The 21,119-nt window shown below is 37.9% G+C and overlaps 1 protein-coding gene across 1 annotated transcript in view; it reads right to left on the bottom strand.

The window, feature by feature from the left end:
• Nucleotides 1–344: 344 nt before the first annotated feature.
• Nucleotides 345–21,119, bottom strand: part of IPO8 (importin 8) — a gene marked incomplete at its 5' end in the record, with an annotated part of 37,681 nt that continues 16,906 nt past the window's right edge. The window contains 13 exons of the mRNA XM_010009888.1: nucleotides 345–1,062; nucleotides 1,779–1,895; nucleotides 2,559–2,792; nucleotides 4,741–4,946; nucleotides 12,354–12,574; nucleotides 14,189–14,284; nucleotides 15,349–15,446; nucleotides 15,933–16,058; nucleotides 16,742–16,808; nucleotides 18,549–18,674; nucleotides 19,117–19,277; nucleotides 19,837–20,002; nucleotides 20,802–20,891. Coding sequence (XP_010008190.1) covers nucleotides 965–1,062; nucleotides 1,779–1,895; nucleotides 2,559–2,792; nucleotides 4,741–4,946; nucleotides 12,354–12,574; nucleotides 14,189–14,284; nucleotides 15,349–15,446; nucleotides 15,933–16,058; nucleotides 16,742–16,808; nucleotides 18,549–18,674; nucleotides 19,117–19,277; nucleotides 19,837–20,002; nucleotides 20,802–20,891 — 1,806 coding nt within the window. The remainder of the gene's footprint in view (nucleotides 1,063–1,778; nucleotides 1,896–2,558; nucleotides 2,793–4,740; nucleotides 4,947–12,353; nucleotides 12,575–14,188; nucleotides 14,285–15,348; nucleotides 15,447–15,932; nucleotides 16,059–16,741; nucleotides 16,809–18,548; nucleotides 18,675–19,116; nucleotides 19,278–19,836; nucleotides 20,003–20,801; nucleotides 20,892–21,119) is intronic.

Raw genomic sequence — 21,119 nt, 5'->3', positions numbered from 1 at the left:
TAAGAGTAAGAAGAAATAAGTTTGGAGCTGTTTTTCTTCTACCAAGATAAAGAAAATATTGTAAATATTTTGTACCACATTACTCGTTACTACCACTGGAATGGTAATGAATGAATAAAACCAGAAAAGAGGTTTATAGAATCCCAATTAAAATCCAATATTCATCAAAAATAGTGGGAATAAAAAGCTGTCATGTAGAACACCTACATGTGAGGGCCACACTGTTTGCCCAGGCAGGAGGTGATATCAGTGTAGGTTTAGGGTAGCCACCTGCCATGTATGCCATCATAACACAAGGAAGTTGATTTCATGGCTAAGAGAAATAATTTAAGACTACTGCATTAAGGGAAAATCTGCAATTTTGTTAAGACCCTTTGACATAACCAGTGTATGCTCTGCAACTCCAACAGACACTTCCCTCTACACATTTGGTGTGCACCAAACAGAGAAGATGAGATAATATTCTGAATCCAGCAATGCATATGCAACTGACAAACAACTGAACCGAGTAGTAAAAAGCAGATGACTGGAAAACATGGAACCAAGGCTTACAGTGTACCAAGAAATGTCCTTACACTTAAAAAATTATAATGCACTCCAAAATCCATTTGTTCAGGCAATCCATGTACAACAGAAGGCACTGTTATCCATATGAATCTATCAATTCTGCACAGCAAAAACCTGAGAAGTGCAACTCAATCAGATGCAGCCTGGCTCCTCCCAGTCATTCGGTTTCCTTGAGGACAAATGTTTCCTTTCCATCCATCAAATTATAAAAACACCACAAGAATTTGTACATTACAGTAGCTGGTTAGAAAGAGCATTCTGGTGGGGGAAGCACACTGCTATTTTCCAGAAAACCTTCAGCAGCATTAAATTACCCTCCCCTATCACTCAGAAGTCACGATGATTTCAAGAAAATGTAAAGATGAGACCCTTTCCATTGACCTTTGTAGCTGATCCTTCAGTTGCCACCGGTAGTACTTCCAGCAAAGTTAAATGCTGTGATCAGTCCTTTGTTGTCAAATGTGTAACCACTTTGTTGTTCTATTGTCTTAGTCTCTAGAATTGAAAGAAGGGAAAGGATTTGAAAAATAGCCTATAGAAAATGCTTTTGTCGGAGACAACACAGCTCAGCTACGAATACGAAGTTGTGGAAAAAACTCTCAACTGAGCCAAAATATCATTCGCTAAATGCAGTGACAGTAATAAATTACACTCAGATTTTCTCTAAATGCATAAATGCACACACCACTAGAACTGAGAAATAAGCTTAGGAATTAATCCTCTATAGAACCAGTCCATGTTATACTATTCTGCATGATTTTTGATTAAGTATGAATTTATTTTCCATGATGCAAGCTGTCTAAACATCTAAAACCTTACACTGACTGACAGTAATGTTAACAGTTAAAAAGTCACAGAACTGTTAAACACATAATAATCTATAGATATCTTCATCAATTGCCCGGCTGACAGCTAGATATTGCCTTAATTTCCTCTTCATTTCAAATGTCAGATTGTGCAAAGCTAGTTTGTACCCTGTTCAAACAGCAGCACATGGCAATGAGAAGGCAATTAATTGGAAGCAAGAGTAATCTGAATAACACACACTTCCAGGCAAGGAATAATATCAGTGTGATATCCCACTTGTGCTTCTCAGGAAGTTTTAACTGGCACATTTACAACAACAGAGATTTGTTTTCTCTGTTGTTACAGATTAGATGCAGTTCCAGCATCTCTGCAACAGATAAAATGGCCCCAGAAAAGTGACTCACCTGCAGCATTTCGTCGGTGTTCTGCTAATGTATAAATTTCCTGCAGCTGTTTCTTCTGATCCTCACTCAGTGGTGCTGTCAGCGAATGGTACCAGGCTGCATCTCGGCTCTGCACCGCTGTTAGAACAGCAATGAATGAAAAGTGATTATCACGTTACATAGCAAGTTAATTTCAGAAGAGCAAAATGAAACACATGGAATCCCTGGTTGGTTTTAAAACAGAATTTGCACTGCAAAATGGGTTCAGTATTCCTGTCAGTTTTCTTAGCACAGAATACCCACTGTAATAGAAGCAATCCATTTTGGGGAACTTAATTAAATCCCTCTGCTTTATAAAATGAAGTTAACCATGTGTCCATTATTTATGGACAATGATGAAGTGAATCTTCTAATTTAAAACTCATACCAAAACTAAAAGCAACTGGATTAGTCAAACAGAAAAGGCAGAAAATAATTTCTCCATTATGATTTTAACATCTAGAATATGACAAGTATTTCTATATATAGGAGTCCCTCTAGTGACCAAGTCCCATTTATTTAGGCTATGATTGAAATGTTCTGAAAGAGAACATGAAGAGAATTAATCTCTGGCTGTATTTGCTACCATTTGTTTTTGCAGTACTCGTAAGCAAAAAATCTTACGACTAACATTAGAAAGTAAAAGCACATTTTCCAGTTTCACTAATCTAAATTATTACTCCTAAAAAGAAAAGGATGATCATAAACATCTCCAAACTATTTCATCATATTATGTCATTCTGCCAACTTGCAAACACATACTTAGAAGTGCTTGCGTAAAAAACTGGTATTCATCAACACCATTTTCAAGGTCAAGAGGTGTGCTGAATCCTTCAAGAGCAGTCTCTTCCAATGCGTCTTCATCCCAGTCATCATCATCATCATCTTCATCCTCTTCCTCTCCTCCTCCACCACCTCCTCCTCCTCCTCCACTATGGTTCTCTTGCATTGCCTGGCTCACTTCATTTGCCTCCTCCTCATCACTTGGTATCTCTTCTGCAAAAGCATTGATGTGTTTTGTCAAGCAAAGTTTAAAAAGTATGAGGAAACAATGACTTACGAATGAAGAACCATTAGGTTTTGCCTGGAAAGGGGACCCTCTGTTATCACCCTTCCCCTAAAGTCTTAAAAGAATTGGAAAAATAAAGCTGTTAAAATGTTTCCTATGTTCAAGGTCAGTTAAACTTCTGTTCCTAAGCACACCTGGGGAATGTGAAACTGCCATCTTTTTTCTTCTTTCATTTATGCAGTCACAGTGCAAATACAGGATCCAAAAATTTTTATGAAATGTGTCTTTGTCAAAGTGCTTCACCACTGTGCTTTTTAAATTACCGCAGAATCACAGAATGGTTTGGGTTGGAAAGGACCTTAAGATCATCTAATTCCCACCCCACTGCCATGGGCAGGAACATCTCACATTAGACTATGTTGCTCAAGGTCCCATCCAGCCTAGCCTTGAACACTGCCAGGGATGGAGCATTCACCCCTTCTTTGAGCAACCAGTGCCATCCTCACAGTAAAGAACTTCTTGCTTATATCTAACCTGAACTTCCCCTTTTTAAGTTTGAATCCATTACCCCTTGTCCTATTGCTACAATCCCTGACAAAAAGTCCCTCTCCTGTATCTTTGTAGGCCCCTTTTAGATACTGGAAGGCTGCTATGAAGTCTCCACTCAACCTTCTCTTCTCCAGGCTAAACAGCCCCAATTTTCTCAGCCTGTCTTCATAGGGGAGGTTCTGTAGCCCCCTTATCGTCCTCGTGGCCCTCCTCTGGACTTGCTCCAGCAGCTCCATGTCCTTCTTATGTTGAGGACACCAGAACTGCACACAGTCCTCCAAGTGGAATCTCATGAGAGCAGAGTAGAGGGGCAAATGAACAAATAGAGACTTGCACAGACTTCACAAATAGACACAAAACAAAGAGAAGACCAAATGCAGACCAAATGCCTGCTTGCTGTTCTTCATAGTGCTCCCTTATTTGAACAAACTTAAAATTGCATCCTTTGCTTAGCTTTACCTTCAGATCCATTTACGAAACAACTATTATATCCTGAATTAAATGCAACTCCAACACGCGATTCCAGACACTGCTATTTCTTACTTAATGGAAAATATAATCAAGATTTAAAAAATCCCCCTCCAATTCTAAACCTTCGGTTCTTCTTGCTTTAACAGTTTAGAAAGAAAACAGGTAAGTATCTGCAATGAGCAGGGACAGAATCACAGAGATTTGAAAACTACTGTGCTGTCTCCATGGCGTATTCCTGTGCATCGAGAACTCTGTAATTCCATTACAAAACAATCGTGTGAAATTTGAGTGGATTACATAATCTGCTTACATCCAATCTAATTTTTAGACCTCAAACCATTTATCTCCTGTTCCAAGTCAAATACAGCCTGCAATGCTGTGTAAAATTCACTCCCCACAATTCCCTCTACAAGGTATCTATCTTTGATGTTTTTCCTCTTCTGGCAGCAAGAGTCTACTCCAGGAACCTCAGCTGTCTCAAACCCTACTTTACAAATCACTTTCCATTTGGACAAAGAAAACTTGCTGGAATTTCCTTTGAAGTGCAACAAAATGGGTTTTTCAACTAGTTGGGTACTAGGAACAGCTTCTTTTCAGGACTCAAGAATATAACCAGTGCAGTCCTGGCAAAGTCCTGCTGCCTATGTGAAAAGACAAAGCGCTTTCACAACCCAGAAGAGTGGACTTGCAAGTTCTACTGTTACTCTTAAACAAGTACTACCCTTTCACAAAGTGTTAGCTGTTACACACTGAAACCTTTTGGGAGGAAAAATCAATTCCTAAGATGATCTTCGAGCACCCAGTAAGCTGAGCTATTTTCAGCAGACTAATGAGTCTTAAAAATGAACTGCAATTCCTTACCCCCTTTAAATTAAATCCAGACAAAATCCACAATGTGAAAAGGGGAGATTTTACCATTATCTTCTGCAACGTGTTTTTCATCTTTAGCATGATCCTCATGTTCTGTGAGTTCTCGTGAGGCACAAACTTGTTTTAAGCCCAGGAAGAGGAGGAGGATTGAAGGGACAATCTGGGCAGCCACAGCATCCACTGCAGGCGGTCGGTTCTGCAATTCCATTAGGATGCTCAGTCCTATTATGCACATCTTTCTGTCATGGAGTCTGAAACAACACACATTTGTTGTTACATAACAGATTTTCAGTGCAAGGATATATAGAGAACATTAAAGGCCTGGTGTTTGGCATGGCAGAAGACAATGTCACAAAGACTATGTTCAAAGTGTATGTTCGAAGCTCCTAAACATATTATTTCCTTTGTTCTGTTGCCAAGCTCACCACTGGAAAGTACTTATCCAATATCAATTAAACACCTTTGAAAAACTGGTAAAATTCCTGGAACAACTGCTTCTGCTTGCCAAATGCAAAGTTTGTAATGCTAAATAAATACTGCTTAATAATTATGTAGAATATCTTGTCTTTAATATAGCATTTGATACAGATTATCATCATTAAATAGGATGGAAAATTAATTTGCCTTGGCTTCAATAGCAGTACTGTTGCAGGAATTGAAATTAACAAAAGGATTATTAGTGAAGAGTAATGATAAGCAAGAATCCACTGAATTGCAATGTGCATTTATGGAATGCGGCAGGGCTAGCTGTATTTAAACATATTTATTAACAGTCCACCAGAATGGCTGTATTATACATCCAGTTTCCACACTAACTTGAGACACATTGCTAACTCTAGTGAAAGCAGGGAAATAATTCCACTGTATCAAGAATACAGTACACTCAAACAGAGAACTTGCAAATGAACAGACTTTCAGTAAAACAAGTAAACTATAGATAACTGAAGGGAAAGAAAATCATTACATTAGTAGCAGAGAGATTTTTATGTGACCATAGCCAGGAAACTAGGTAAGAGCCTACATGCTTTTAGAAATAAGAACTGATTTTCACTTCTAGAAATACAAGTTATTTGCAAACAAGACAGGGAAAAATTCTCTAACTGCCTCTCTTTGGTTCTTCTTTACTGGAAACACCAGTAGTGTTCAACTCTTCTCTAACATTATGGTATTTTGCTATTAAGGGCTTGAGAGGAACTTGTTTTGTTTGAACTATTCAATTTGACGCTGACAGCCTCCGTGAAAGCCTTCTGCAGGACAAGCAGTTCCAGCCAGAGACCTACAGAAACCAAGCAAACCTCCAGAGCTCGCAGAAAATGGCCATCCTCCAGACTCTTGGTAGATACTTCTACTAACGAATCAGTTTTACTTTGGTATGAAGAGGATACAAGTTGAAAGAGATGAAACTAATAAGATGTGTACCACAGACTGCAATAAAGCTTACAGATGAACAGCCAGCTTAATCCACCACTTCAAAAATTGCTATAGAAATACAATTTTTAAAGTGCTTATAATTTAATTATCAAAGATCCCATATAACATGCTACTGGACTATAATACTCTCTAAGTAACACAAGTGATTGTGTATTGCAGCTTTCTGAGCTTTACACGTGCTTGAACAAGGCTGGGGATCTGAAAGGGTTTTCATTACACCTCCCATGTTGCTCGTCCTGTTAAGGCTTAGTGAAGTGACTCCATTCTCAGAGTAGCTGACAACAACAATAAATTACATATGACCATGTGTAACATTACGATCACAGAAGACCTTCCAAGAAAAACAAAGTCAACTAGCATATCAAATGACACACTTTGTCATGTTAGGTTTGGCTGCTCCATTACACGTGTTGAAAAATGTACCAAAACGTAAGCAGGCGAAGAGCGTCCTTCCATCACTAACTGCAATACTTTCTTTACAGAAGGAATGGGGCTCAAAAGAGGGCATATGAATCAATGAAGGAAACTGAGTCAGGGGAATAGTCTGCTTTCACAAAAAAAACAAACCCAACCAAACAAAACCTAAGCCCCTTACTCCTGTCAGTTTATTTATGTTGAAAACAAGCTCACTGCCATTTGCTCTTGTGCCAACACTGTGAAGACCAAAATCCAAGCTAATGATGATGCTACCTCTGAATGATGCATAGCTTTTTGGGGACAGTTGTCCTTACTGCAGCTACAAAAAGGAAGAACTTTTTCTACCTCCTCTCTCTGCCAGCACTTTCATCCAAGTTTGACCAAAGCTCTGTAATCTATGCACAAGACTTCACCCTGCATCTTGACACTGGGAAGCCATGAAATTTCTGTGTACATGCACCAGAATAGCTAATGACACTTGGCACTACCTTTTATAATACATTTGAAAAAGCTACCATTACACAATGCCAATTGTAAAATGCAACACAGTAAAATGTAAAAAAAAAATAAAATCTTAGTAATGAGTAGCTTCACTTCATACTAAACTGTCTTTTCTGGACAGCAGACAAAAGTTTTGCAAGAATCAAGCACTGAGAGTCATCATCAGGAAGCAGCCCAAATGGACAAAAAATACAGCGTATTTGTCATGCTCCATTTTCAACCTTCTAAACAGGGAAGTTATAAGAATGAACACATGTATTTGGAATATGCATGTTACTGGATGCCCCAGAAGGACAGCAGAAATCCAGGCATCAAGCCATCTTTAGTGAACCTGAGTCAGAAAGAGACTTGTTTCTTCCACCTGCCAGCAGAGAGGAAGAGCAGGATAAGCATCCGCCCTGCCGGAAGTTCAGCATTCTACTTCGCCCCAGTTGAATCAACTACCCACAAGACTGAACGAGCAAAACAGTTTTATGTCATTTATGTATTTTTGTAATGGCAAAAGATGGTTTGGAGACCATTCCTTTGCTATCAAATGGCACCCTTCCTTCTGCACGAGGGAGCCTGGATACAATTCCTCTCAGTGCTTTGTCCTTCAAGATCCATACTTACTTGCTCAGCAGCGCACAACAGTCCTCCCTAACAATCACAAACTCTGCTTGCTCCCTTAATGGTGTATCAAGCCTGGAGCGCTAAACATGCAACACATGGCAGTGCAATGCCCGACTCTTAGGCGAGTCTATTTTCAACAAGCTGTGTGTGGTCTTCATAATCTGCAGGACCTTTTCTTGCTAATACACTTCTTTCCAAGACAGGACAAAAAGGTCTAAGAATCTTTAGTATTTTAAACCAAGCTGAAAGTATTTCAAAGGGAAAACACTAAGCCTTTTCTTACTGGTTTGCTGTGCTCCTTTATGTGAGGATCAAGTTGCTTTCTATTACAGCAACCCAGTTCCTGGACAAACTGCAAATAATCAGCCATTTCCTTCTAGCTGCAAAGCTGGAACCAAACCTGTTTTCCTGTGCAAGAATGGGATTTTATATATAACTCTGAGAAAACTAAGATTTCTAACTATTTAAACTCCTATCAAATAAATCCCACTAGTCACCTTCTAAAAAAAAAAAAGAAATGCTACTGAGGGTTTTTTGAAGCAAGTTAGATTTTCTTTTCACCCTAGATTTCACAGAAGAATTTTTAGTATGAGAGTAAGCATAAGTCATGCAGAACTCTCACCCAAATTTCAGCTGTCAAGGAAAGGGTGGAAAGCAGTAAGGAACAAATGTTTCTACAAATGGCTTTTCAGCTTGAAGTTTTTGTAGAAAACATTTGAAAATAAATAAATACAATATGCTCTGGCACATGGGCAATATGGGCACACATTCATAGATGTATAACATCTACAATGACATACTGGATTTATGCAATCTTAAAATGAGTTCTGAGCTCTCCTTGCCTGGATCATTCTTAATATTCAAAATTTCTCTTCGGTTTTAAATAGTCTCCTCATTTTAATAACATGGAAGAACAGTTACGTATCCTACCATAACTGCTTCCCTCCTCAAGATGTATTATTTTCATGGATTCCATCTCATGTCTTCACAAGCACGGTGCAAGAGATACTGCATTCTTTTGGCAAACACTGTTGGCTCCAGCCTGAGAGCATGCAGACATGGACAACCCTACTGCTGGCAGGGCAGGACCTTCAGGTACAGAGACTTCATAGGAGCAGAAGAAGGACAGAGGGGTGTGAGATATGTGGACAAAGCATCTTGAAGAGACACTGTTACCAGTAAGTCACAGATTTCCTGCATGGCTGACAAAGAAATGGCAGTAAGATTCACCTGGTCCTTCACAGCTGGAGGTGGATTTATTGCAATCTTCTGCACTTTCGCTAGGTTCTGAGTCTTACAACTGATTTGAAAACCCCTGGCACTGCAGGGAAATAAAATTCTTGTTATTCAACTCAGGGTGAGTGCAGGGAATGGAACTGAATGGAACAGAATGGAACGGAACAGTCTTGTTATTCAGCTCAGGGGGAGTGCAGGGAATGGAACTGAATGGAGAGGCATGGAGTGGAGTAGCATGGAATAGACTACACTAGACTACAATAGAAATGGAAAAGGTTATGCTATGGGATGCCTACAACTTTGCATGACAAGTGATGCCCTAGGCCTAAAGCAGCCACCCAGGAAAGCAGCTCTCTGCAGTGCAGGTCCTAGACGCATTCAGGAGACAGGGACAGGCACAGGCACAGCATGGCTCTGGCAGGGACTGACGGCCCCAGGCTGAGCCGAGACATGTCCCCTGGGCCCTTAGCAGGAGACAGTGGGGTGGGGACCACCCTCCCAGTAATGTTTCCTCATGTCAAGTCCATCATGTCCTCAGTACATGTCACACATTGGGAATACTCAATGATACTACACACCTCCTCTTCTACTCTGGGGCCTCCAGATTCAGATTAGACACTGTGTCCTGGGTTCAGCTACAGCAGTCATTTTTTCTCCTTCTTAGTAGCTGGTGCAGTGCTGTGTTTTTGACTTTCAGTCTGGGAACAATACTGATAACACCGATGGCTGCGTGGTTCCAAGTTACCAGCTGGGCTTAAACCACGACACACTGGGAAGAAGTTCTTCACTATGAGGGTGGTGAGGCACTGGCACAGGGTGCCCAGAGAAGCTGTGGCTGCAAGGCCGGGTTGGACACGGGGGCTTGGAGCAACCTGGTCTAGTTGAAGGTGTCCCTGCCAGTGGCAGGGGGGTTGGAACTGGATGAGCTTCAAGTTCCCTTCCAACCCAATCCATTCTGTGATTCTATGATTTACGTCACTGCTGGTAGCAGCAGATCAAAGAGATAAATTTTAATCTTCTGCTGCCATTCAAGTGCAGAGTATGAGCAGAATCTAGCAACATGATCTCCATGTTTCATTTTCATAGGCTTTGTCAACTTTTGTCTCAGCTCTGAAGAAGACTTCAGTTGAACAGTAGTTGCAGTAGCTGATTCTTTTTGAAAAGCAACACAAAAGAACTGAAAGTTAAGCTGTAGCTCACAGGAGTAATGGAGGTTGGAGCCTAGTCAGATCTGCAGCATTTTTCACCTCTGGATTTGACTAGTTTCTCACTGAATGCTCCAGCATGAACTGTTTAAGGCCATAAATCTCTTTCATTTTTTATTTCTTTTTAAAAAGGTATGACAAGTTTACCATCTGTAGGGAACATCTTCTTTCCTACTGTCTCTGTATGAGTTCAGCATTTGATATGCAGTAGAATAAAATGACAGCACAAAGACTTGAATCTCAAGAACTTTGCTTCAGCCATAAAAAAGGAAAAAAAATAGGTTCATGGAAATCCTTAAGTGGGTAGATATAAAAATAATTCAATAATTAACAATAACATTACCATGAGATGTGGGAGAGAGAGACTTAAAGGTACCATTTTTCAGCCACTGGCACTCCAAAGAGAAATGAGGGACACTGGGTTCTTTATGCCTTCTTTGTCACCAATTCAAGTTACCCCTCTAATTGATGTGTATTTATGTTTAGATACAGGATGTGCTGTAGACATTTTGTACACATAGCAGGTAGAAGAAGTCACAATGCTGGTGATAGTATGAACCATCTGGTTTTGCTTAGTGAGTAAGAGAATTTTTTTCCCCACTTTTTATCCAGTTGATTTAATACTTTTTTTTTCTTCAAGAAGAGACTGCTATGGTAATACCTTCAAATACAGACACGAATGGGGAAGCTGCTGCACAAAACCTGTATACAACAAATTTCTCTTCTATCTCCAAGCGGTTTTCATTCTAGTAAAACAGATAGAATTAACCTGCAAACCTGAAATATGATGCAATTCTACAAACTACTACACTTTCATTATTGTCCCACTAAACTGTACTTAGGACAGAGGAGGGAGGAAAACAATTTTTACTGTGTATTATTTGGTATGTGTTCTAAAAATACTGCAAAGGACATGCTGAAAGCAAAGCCTGGCTATACCAGTTAGTCACTGATTGATTTGGAATCTCCATTTTATTACAGTTACGAAAAAGGTGATGCAGTGCTCTAATGCACAACACAGTTCTAAATTCAGGACAGACACTGAGGCAATAATGCAGCTATACCAAGATGGCATATAATTCTGTTCAGGGAGATTAACTTGCATAGGAATTGGTATGGAGAAAAGCTACTTGGATGACTGGGGAGTGGAGAAACCCTCTTATAAGAAGGTCCCTAGAGACTTGCTTAGAATTGGAAAGACAAAACTGCACCAATAAAAACGAGGCAGGAAAAGAAGGACAATCTAAAATAAGGTATGCATCTATGGGTGAGGAGCTGCCTGTCTCAGCCCATGTTCATTCACAGCATGATTGCTAGCATGCTGACACTTCACTTAGTCTGTTGGCATAGACCGTGCACAGAGAAGACTCATTCTAAGCTTATCTGTACACCTGCAGTCAGATGTCAGCCTCCATTGAGAAAACGTAACTCATAGCAGGAAGATGAGAGGTAGCTGTTAACTACATCTGACTGCCTGCTTTGCCCTTAAGTGGATTTGAATCTTACAGTTCGACACCACATCTTAGCTGAGAGACAAGCACTAACTGTCAAGCACTGGACTTCACATCCGAAAAGCACTGAGTGCATGCTTAGCTATGTGATGACAGGCTTTGTCCACCTTCATTTACTTTACAAATGTTCAGCTCCTGCCCAAGTGCACACTCATGCAATGTACACAAATGTTCAAGGAAGGCTGGAATGAAGTCTAAGTTCAGAAGCATGCTAAACAATTAGTACATCCATAGCATAGTGATAAATATGCAAGTTGATAACGAACAACTCGCAGGGATTAAAATCAGAATGTGGGATTCACTGGACAGAATGTTTTTTAACATTAGGTGGAGCAGTTAAAAATACTTTATGAAATATAGAACAGAAAATATGCATACAGTGTTTCAGAAAAAAAAAGTTAACATCTCTGAAATCCTGCTGGCCAGCTCTGAATACTACCATCAATGCATGTTGGACCATCTCTTGGTGCAGCAGACAGTTTGTGATTAAAGAACTTAAAAGAATTCTGAAATATGTATTGTACTCTTGTGTCCTCACAACATGGAAAATTCGGCATGTGGCTCAACACACCTGGAAATGTTATGTGGACATAGGTCACCTTCACTGGCATCGCAGCAGTTAGACCTGATATGGATTACTGTTATTTAGACTAACCAAGGAATGAGAACTCTTTCATCAACATACAGAAGCGAACAAAACAATTGAAATCCATGGATTTTTAAAAGAAAACAACACAGTACTTGCCCAAGAAAACAGTCTGTGTCATTCATCCACTGGTTTATGAACTGTGCAGTGATGGGCTCAGGATTGTGTGGAAATCTGATGTTCTCTAAGGTGTGCAGAAGTAGGTCAGGATTGTAGTAGAGTGCAGCTATGGCAACCTGAAGACACATGGTACGAAGCTCGCTTGTTTTAACTCCCCTAGTTAATCGATCCAGAACAGCCTCCACAAAGAGTGGAATACACTGGGCATATAAATACGAAGAAGAAGAAAAGAAAAGAAAAATAAAAAGGCATTGTACATGTTGCCAGATTATATAGAAAGTTTAAGATACTTTTATCAGAATTGATCTCCAGAGTTAGCTGAAGTGCAGGTGTAACCTAGAAACACATTCTATTCACTTCCTAGTATAAAAGCATTTTAAGCCTCTGATTACATCCTTATACATCTTCCCCAAAACAGCTATTCTCTGAGCTAAAAATTGCCAGTGTTATTCTCAGCACAGAGAAGAATATTTGGGGCCATTTAGTGTAATTTTTTCTAGTGTATATAAAAGGTTTAGAAAAGAACTCAAAAATATTCTCGTCTTGTAATAAAGATATCCAACAATTTCAAAACTAACAAGCATTAAAAATACTGCCTAAATCTGCAAGAAAAGAAGTTTTTCCTAGGAAAAATGATGTTAGATGTCTTATAAAAGTTTGAAATGAGTGAATTTATTCAGATAAAAGCAAGTATGCACAAATTTCTACACAATGAAACAAATATCTATATTTCAATGTGCAGGTCTATGCTTTATAATAATTTGGGAAGCGTTACGAACTTTTTAGTTTATGAGTTTCAGTTCAGTGTGCAACCATTTTAATTCACAGAATTGTGGAGATCAATTAAGCCTTCCACCACACTTATTTCAGTGCAAATGCATACAGTTCATTTTCATTCTTTCCAGATTTCCTTTAAAAATAAAACCTTTCACAGAACATTTTTATCTTCAGTTACTTCAGATTTAAATTAGTGAAGTTATATTGGTTTCAGTGAAATTAACTGAAAATTTATTACTGAAGTCCACGGATTCCACTGTGGCAACATCAAATATGGTATGTTAACGAATTGAGACTGGAGCATTATGTAAAACATAAGACCAGAATTTAGCCCTTAATAGGAAAAAGACTGCACACTGAAAGCGTGTTCTAAGAAACTCTGAACAATTGTGATTATGTTTTTCCCAGCAATCACGATCCAGCCACACTAAAAATTCTTTATTTCCAAATGAGCTGAGAAATTCAAAATATTAAAAAGCAACAAGTTCATATTGCCTGGAGAAACAATTTCAGTAGTTGGATATGTACAGTTAACCTCTCAGCCACAATTATTTAACAATGTGTGTTTTGAATCAAAAAGGAAATCCTAGGAGGAAAAATCAAAACAAGACCATCCTGCACATCATACTCTATCCTAATCGTTCAGTCTGTATTCATCTTCTGTATTCATATGCTTCATCCCTGGCAGTGTTCAAGACCAGGTTGCATGGAGTCTTGGGCGACATGCTTTAGCGTGCGGTGTCCCTGCCCATGGCAAGGGAGTTGGAACTACATGATCTTTAAGGTTCTTTCAAACCCTAACTATTCTATGATTTTCAGGTCATGCCCACTAATCTGTAATATCAAAAAATCCCAAACAAACAAATAAAACAACCAACCTTACAAACTCTCCTTTGTTCCTTTACTTCTTTCTGTATTTCTCCTCATTTCTACACTTTACATTTACCTCAATTCTCCAATTCCAACTGCTTTTCTCAGGAATCACACACACATCATTGGAAACCAGTAAAAGAGAAAAACTGTTCAATATATATCACCTGGTCAATACCCCGTCCTTTGCATTGAAGAACAATTACTTCTAGGAGTTTGGCTGCATGGCACTCTGCATCTTCTCCTGCATCTCCTGTTAATACCTAACAACCAGGATGACAATTTAGTTTATCAGTAAGAATCACTGATAACTTTGAAATCAAGTGTGCTCCTGTACCTGCATACAAAACCCTCTACATAGCATATACGTATCTATTCATGTTATATTTTGTGAAGGAATTAAGACACATAAAAAATCGTCTCTCCAGGACATAACCAAGAATAAGTGGCTAAAGATGAATTTAAAAATTTTGAAGAAATTGCTATAGCTCTTTATGAATGTTAGTATTCTCCATACGTCATCACTTACCCTTTTCTAAAGGTAATGCTACTTACAAGAAACATTGATGTTTTTCACATTCTGTTTCTCTTTTTTTACTTTAATTCTGACACTGGTAGATTAGCAGCCTGGCAAAGTGAAGTCCTATCTTTAGGCTAGTTGCTGATTAAAAAGAAGGTGTATGCAATCACTGCACACGTATACATAGGTTCACATGTGAAACTAACGTGTATGTATGCACATACATGTGAAACTGACTGCTTCTTTTCAGTATATTTCAACTCTATGGTCAGTGTCAATCAAGCCTGATGAAGCAGAATTCTCAAACACCCTGAATTTCCATAAGTTTCTTAAAAGTAAGATGGTAGCTAGATGCCTAACACTCTATAATGCCTAAATTCAGAGAAAGGCTGCAGCGTGATCTCATACTTTATTTTAGATGAGAGAATCAGCATAGAAGAGAAACATAAATGTAAGAAGAACTTCAAATGAGTTCGCACCTTAGCTGATAACTAGAGAAATCCAATTGCAGATACACAACCCAAGGAAACCAAGCTTCATTAATTCCTCTACTTACCAAAATAGCTGTTCATAAAAGAGAGTCAAGACGAACAGCAACTCTCTCCCACACAGATTTGTACATGTAATTTATTTAAAAGCATGTCACTTAACAAGTGTGAAAGTGCTATGTGTTCTCGGAACTGAGCCGAGACCAAATTTCATTTCATTCTGAAACGACTGCCAGCCACCTGACATGTTCGGGTCACTCTGCTAATCTGATTGTTAAGTACCAATGATAAGGTCAACAGTAAGAATGAGAAGCCTTACCTTTTTACACATAGCATAAATGATTTCTAAATGCTTTGGGTTAGACAGTAAAGTATTAGTGTCAATGGTCACATAATTATGCAAGAGAGGCATCATATCTGCAAAACAGGGAGAGCAGAAGAGAAAAAAATTACAAACTAATCCATCCAAGTGCTAACCAGTGAGGCTGCAGTCCTGTAATGGAATTCATTAGCTCAGATTCTTGGATATGGGAGGAAATGTGGAAATTCAAACTCTGCAAAAGTCTATTTAGAAGAATTCTTCATAAAGTGCACCATGCAGCGTGCATTGTCAGAAAAGGAAACAGAATTTTAATTAATTAATTTGTAGTTTCACATTAACTTTGTGTATTTCAGCTTTCTTTGAGTTCAGGACCTCCTACGATAACTGATCACACTGACAGATTTGAGCATGCTTCTCCAACTTAAATACGCTGTTATACTCCCACACTAAACAGACGGTCAGGGCATGACTCAAATATATGATCATTTTAAACCAAAACATTAAATGGAAACGGCCCTTACTAAAGTGGGTTTTAGAAAGTAATTCCCAAACAGTAGAAACATCAATAGAAGTGATCATACCTGCAAAGTACTCAAAGCAATCCTGCTGGAAAACTTCATATAGAACACCCAAAAGCTGCCACATCTGAGGTGAAATCATCTGGCATGTCAAGCTGTAGGCCAGTGAGAGAATTTCTTCATAAAACTCTGGAAAGGAGAAACAATCTGAAGTAGGGTGCTTTGAAAAACAAAAATAGCTTGCTAATACCTTGAAATCTGACACCAAGCCCCGAGTCATATAACAACTAGAATATAGCAGTTAGTAACTAAGTCAATATGTATAAAAATAATACAAACTGGAAAAGACTCCTTTAGATGAGCTTTATGTTGCCTATAGTTACAATGATATGCATAGTTTTCCATAGCAAATACACACCAGAAGAATACCAGCACAAAGACGTTGCTTCTAAACAATTTACTGAAAAATATTTTCTTCCCTCAACCTTTGTTTTTTCTTAAAGGTCTTATCCACAAACTGTGTAGCTCTTTAGTCAAGGGTACTGATAAAGCAGTAATTTCATCGCAGCCCATGTCCTTAAAACACAAATGTAATTGCAGATACTGCCCTTTAACACAGCTAGCCAGAACTATAATCAGAACTGCATCTTCTACTTTTGAGTCTGACCTCCAAAACACAATAACCATCCTAATGTACAAGAGATCAGGAGAAACAAATCATAAATGAAAATTAATGTCTTTTTTCTTGAAGAAGCACACATACAAAAAAGATGGTTCAGAGGAAGACAATACTGTTTGCAATAATAAATTTAAGATTTTTTTTCTACGTAGAAATATATAACGTTTTCCTAAAAATTATCTCTAAACCATACCTATAACATGTTTCTGCAAAACAAGGCCAATAATCTGTAAACAAATGCTCTCAAGCTGTTGAGTTATCTGAAATAAAAACAAAAGAAGTTCATTTAAAAACTTAGAAATACAGTCATTTAATCAATGTATTTGACTAAGTCAGTTTGACAAGTTCTTCAAAGCAAAAAGGCTTTTATCACTTAAAGAATTAATCATCGGAATACTATGAAATAAGGTCTCACTGATGTAAGTATTAATTTTCAATAAACAGTATTGCTTTAAAGCTTGTCACTTACAGCATTTTTCTTTCTATTAAAAAAAAAATCTTATTTTATGGTTGTTCTACAGATCCTGTCAAAGACTGTATCTGTTGTCCTGTCTGGATATGAAGTAACACTGTACTTTAAGTGTTTAAGATAAATCCTCTGTCCAAAAACTTAGCAGAACAGGAAGAAAGGAAAAGATGCTTTTGCCTAATGTCTATGGAGAGCTTCCCAGAGTAGGCTCAGCAAGAGGAGGCTCATGCAGAAATTCAGAGCATACAACTGTGTCGAAGTCAGGATTCAGCCTTGCCATGTTAGACAGAGAGACTACATTTATGAATTAAACTAAATTAGAAATATATAGCTACATTATAGTTCTAATTAAAGACAAAAAATACAGACATGTCATGCTGCTACCACAGGTAATTACAGACATAATCTTGCAGGGTGCCAAGCTTTCTGGGCTTGTTCTAGCAAAGGGATTAACAATGCGACCACAGATTCATCCGCTTACCTTCAGACATTTGACTTAGTAATTATCATCCTCTAAACTCTCTCCATACTCAGGAGTTTTCAGTCTCTTAGGTCACTTCTATATCATTTATATCACTTCTAAAATTATTTAAGATCCTAAGATGAAGAGCAGTCTGTACAATAGTTTAGTTTGTGCTTCACACATCAGAAAGAAGCTGCTAAACTTACACTAAAACTACACCAACCCCTAAATTTTCCCTAGGTTAAATCCTGAAGATCCACTTCAGACTATCATTCCTGATGCTCAGCTTAGCTACCAGATTTCATTTTAGCTTTCAAAAGATGCAAGGGGTTCTTGTAAAGAAATGAAAGATATTCTGAAATCCAAAGGAACACAATGGTCTTACAAGAAAATAATTAGTATTTTAATGAATCTATTTTCAAAATTATAAGCTTCATAAAAAGATTTCACACTTGCAATGAAACCTTCTCATTGTAAAACAAGGAAGCAAAACAATCTAGGACAAAGCACTTTTATGCCAACTGAGCTTAGAGTTACTGACTGACTGACTTTGCCTCCTGGATCAGTCACTGAACTATCTCTGTCAGTTCAAGTGGTATGAGCAGAATCTTTCTTCCCTGAATATGTGAAACACAGACTTACATTGCACCACAATTGGGAGACCAGTTCCTAGGAATTCTATCCAAGAAATTGCTGAGAAAACAACAAAATATGAGTCACCACTGTAAAAAATTAGCCTTATGCAAAATATTTCTCCCTGAAAATCTATTTCAACTGTCTGTAATACAAATATCTAATTAAGTATTTACCAAAATAAGAGCTAAGAATTTTACCTTCAAGATATAAATTTCCCTCAAAGTGGAGAGTTCAACAGTTAGAAAATCATAAAAGTAAACTGGGCTTTAAATGCAAATTTTTCAGAGACTAGTTGGTACTAATTCACCATACTGCTATATTAAATGCACATTCATATCAACTCAAGAGATGCAACATACATAGAAGCGCTTGTTGTCATGAATAAAAGGCATAAAGGAACAGCAGGAGAAAAGACGTATTAAAATATCTCACCTCCTTGTGATCTTCCACAACTGTCAGGATTGTGTCAATGGTGTGCAAGATGCCCATGGCCATAACTGTTTTGTCCTCTACTTCTTCATATTCCTCACTCTGAAGTACTTTACCAAATATTTCAGCCTATGAAAAAAGCCAACCAACTCGATTTCAAGTGCAAACTCACATTTCTAATTCATCATGCAAAACCAAGACAGTTGATGCAACAGCAGCAATGCCTTATCAGTAAGATCTGTCAGCACTGAAAAATACGTTCCTTACTTTTGAAAGAAGAATACAGAAAATTAAAAACTCCTCCTTTTTGAGAAGTCTGGCTATGTTGCATCATTTGAAATATTAAACAGGTAAAAGATTGGCTCATTAAAATGAGTGGCAAAATTCAGTATCTTTGAAAACCTGCAGGTTGTAAAGATACTTCATACAGAAATGAACAGAGTGAATGCTATAGGTGGACCTTTATAAAGATTACTTTAAACAGCGTACACTTCAAAGAAAGTTCATTACATGGTTACCAAACTAGGCATGTGCTTCTGACTGGACTGTTATTTTTACCATTGCCTCTTACCAGGTGCTGAGTCATGTCAACAGCGATAGTAGCTACCTCCTGACTGTACTCACAGATCATCTTCTGGATTACATTAGTAAGATCGTCGTTTTCCGTCTCTCTAACAATGTGCAAGAGCTCTTGCATAACTGGCCTTACATAAGGCTTCACATATTCCTTGGCTAAAAAAATCCAAATAAAACTATGTGAAATCAACCGTCCACAAACACAAACATCCAGTATCTCAAAACTATTATGTAACTGACTACTCCTGAACAACATAATTTTTAAAAGTTAATTCACTAAAAAAAATCCCAAAAGCCAAAAAACCTACTCAAGGCACTTTTGCAGCCCATAACTAGTAAACTAACAAAGTAAATAATTTACCACATTCAATACTTAAACATCATCTACAACTAAAATACACTGTTTTGGGGGAACACATGCCACCATTCATTCTTAAAGATACAAGCTATTCCTCTTCACCAAAGAAAAATGAAGACAGGTGCTATTTACTTTATTAAAAGAAATACGCTGATTCTAACTTCTCTTGTGCAGAGACCTGCAGCAAAAACTTGAAGTCAGAATTCTGGGATGTATACAGCAACTAATGGGCAAGTGAAGCTGTCTAAAGATGATGAAATGTTCTGAACTCTACTGTTTCAAAAGGCAGAAATGTTTAGATAAATCTACACTAACCTCCTCATCAGTGTATGCAACGAATGAATCACTGTAGCATACCTTGCTCTTGGTTGCTTATTAACGTCTGAAGAGCTATGGCTGCTTCTACTTTGACAGGCATTTCCTTATCTTCAATCAGGCTCTTCTTTGCCAGCTCTACTGCATTCCTCAAATTTAGCTCATTGTGAAATTCCAAAGCACTGAATGAATGAAGTACCCAACAGGACTGCATGATGGAAAAAAAAATAAAAAGCAAGTTTAGGGACTACTACAAATTTTAGCAATTTTTAACTGATACAAAACCAATGCTAATTATCTCTATTTGCACATATTGCCTTTTTTTTTTTCTTTCTTAATTATAGTGTATTCCTACAGTAAATGTAACAGGTTTTGCACTCAAACAGTTCATAGAATCACAGAATGGTTTGGGTTAGAAGGGACCTTAAAGATCACCTAGTTCCAACCCCCCCGCCACGGCCCGGGACACCATCCACTAAACCAGGTTGCTCAAAGTCCCATCCAACCTGGCCTTGTACACTTCCACTTCTTTATCTTCCTTTCTCAAATCCTATAAATACACTATGGACATAATTGGCATCATAATTTTGGTCCTTCTGGGGGGAAAAACCACAACAGAAATTAAAGAAAATTAAATGTTTATTTATTCTGATAGGGGCAATCAGGGATTTTCTTCAAGCTACACCCAAACTGACATTACCTACTCTGTGGAAGTCCTATCTATTCTACACAGTCATCCAACCACTCTAGTTTTTGAGATCTACTAAAGAAAAATCATCACAGAAGGGCCACAATCAAAAAGGCAAACAATAATTTAAGAAACTTTCCATCAATTCATTTAACTGACAAACCATTTTTAAATCAAAATGCTGAAAAATTACTGTACAAGGTTGTTACCTGAAATTTTAGTATGCATTTGCTTTATTTCGTTCATTAAGAATAAAGTCAAACTGCAAAGGAAAGAATCATGGCAAATACTGAAATAGTGATATAACTTGTGAACTTACTCTAGCTCTGAGGTACCCCAAGTTAGACATGAACAATGGAAAAACATGATTCTGTAACATCAGCTCCATTTGATCCTTGAAGACACTCTTCTGTTGGTGTAAATAAAAATCAATTTTGGAGATCATTTATTTTACATACTTCATTCTAGCCAATATTCCATTTCAACTACCAACCATGCAAAATACAATGATTTGTCTATGCAATAAAGGTATTGTCTCACACAAAGATCTGGATCTCATACCTTGAACTGAATAAACCTTATAAGCATAGCAAGTTCAAAGCCAGATAAATGAACTGTACATATAATATTCAACTCA

This window comes from Nestor notabilis, unplaced genomic scaffold (assembly GCF_000696875.1).
Source record: "Nestor notabilis isolate BGI_N333 unplaced genomic scaffold, ASM69687v1 scaffold9952, whole genome shotgun sequence".
NCBI classification, from domain to species: domain Eukaryota; kingdom Metazoa; phylum Chordata; class Aves; order Psittaciformes; family Psittacidae; genus Nestor; species Nestor notabilis.
This window is presented reverse-complemented; position numbering and strand designations above follow the sequence as displayed.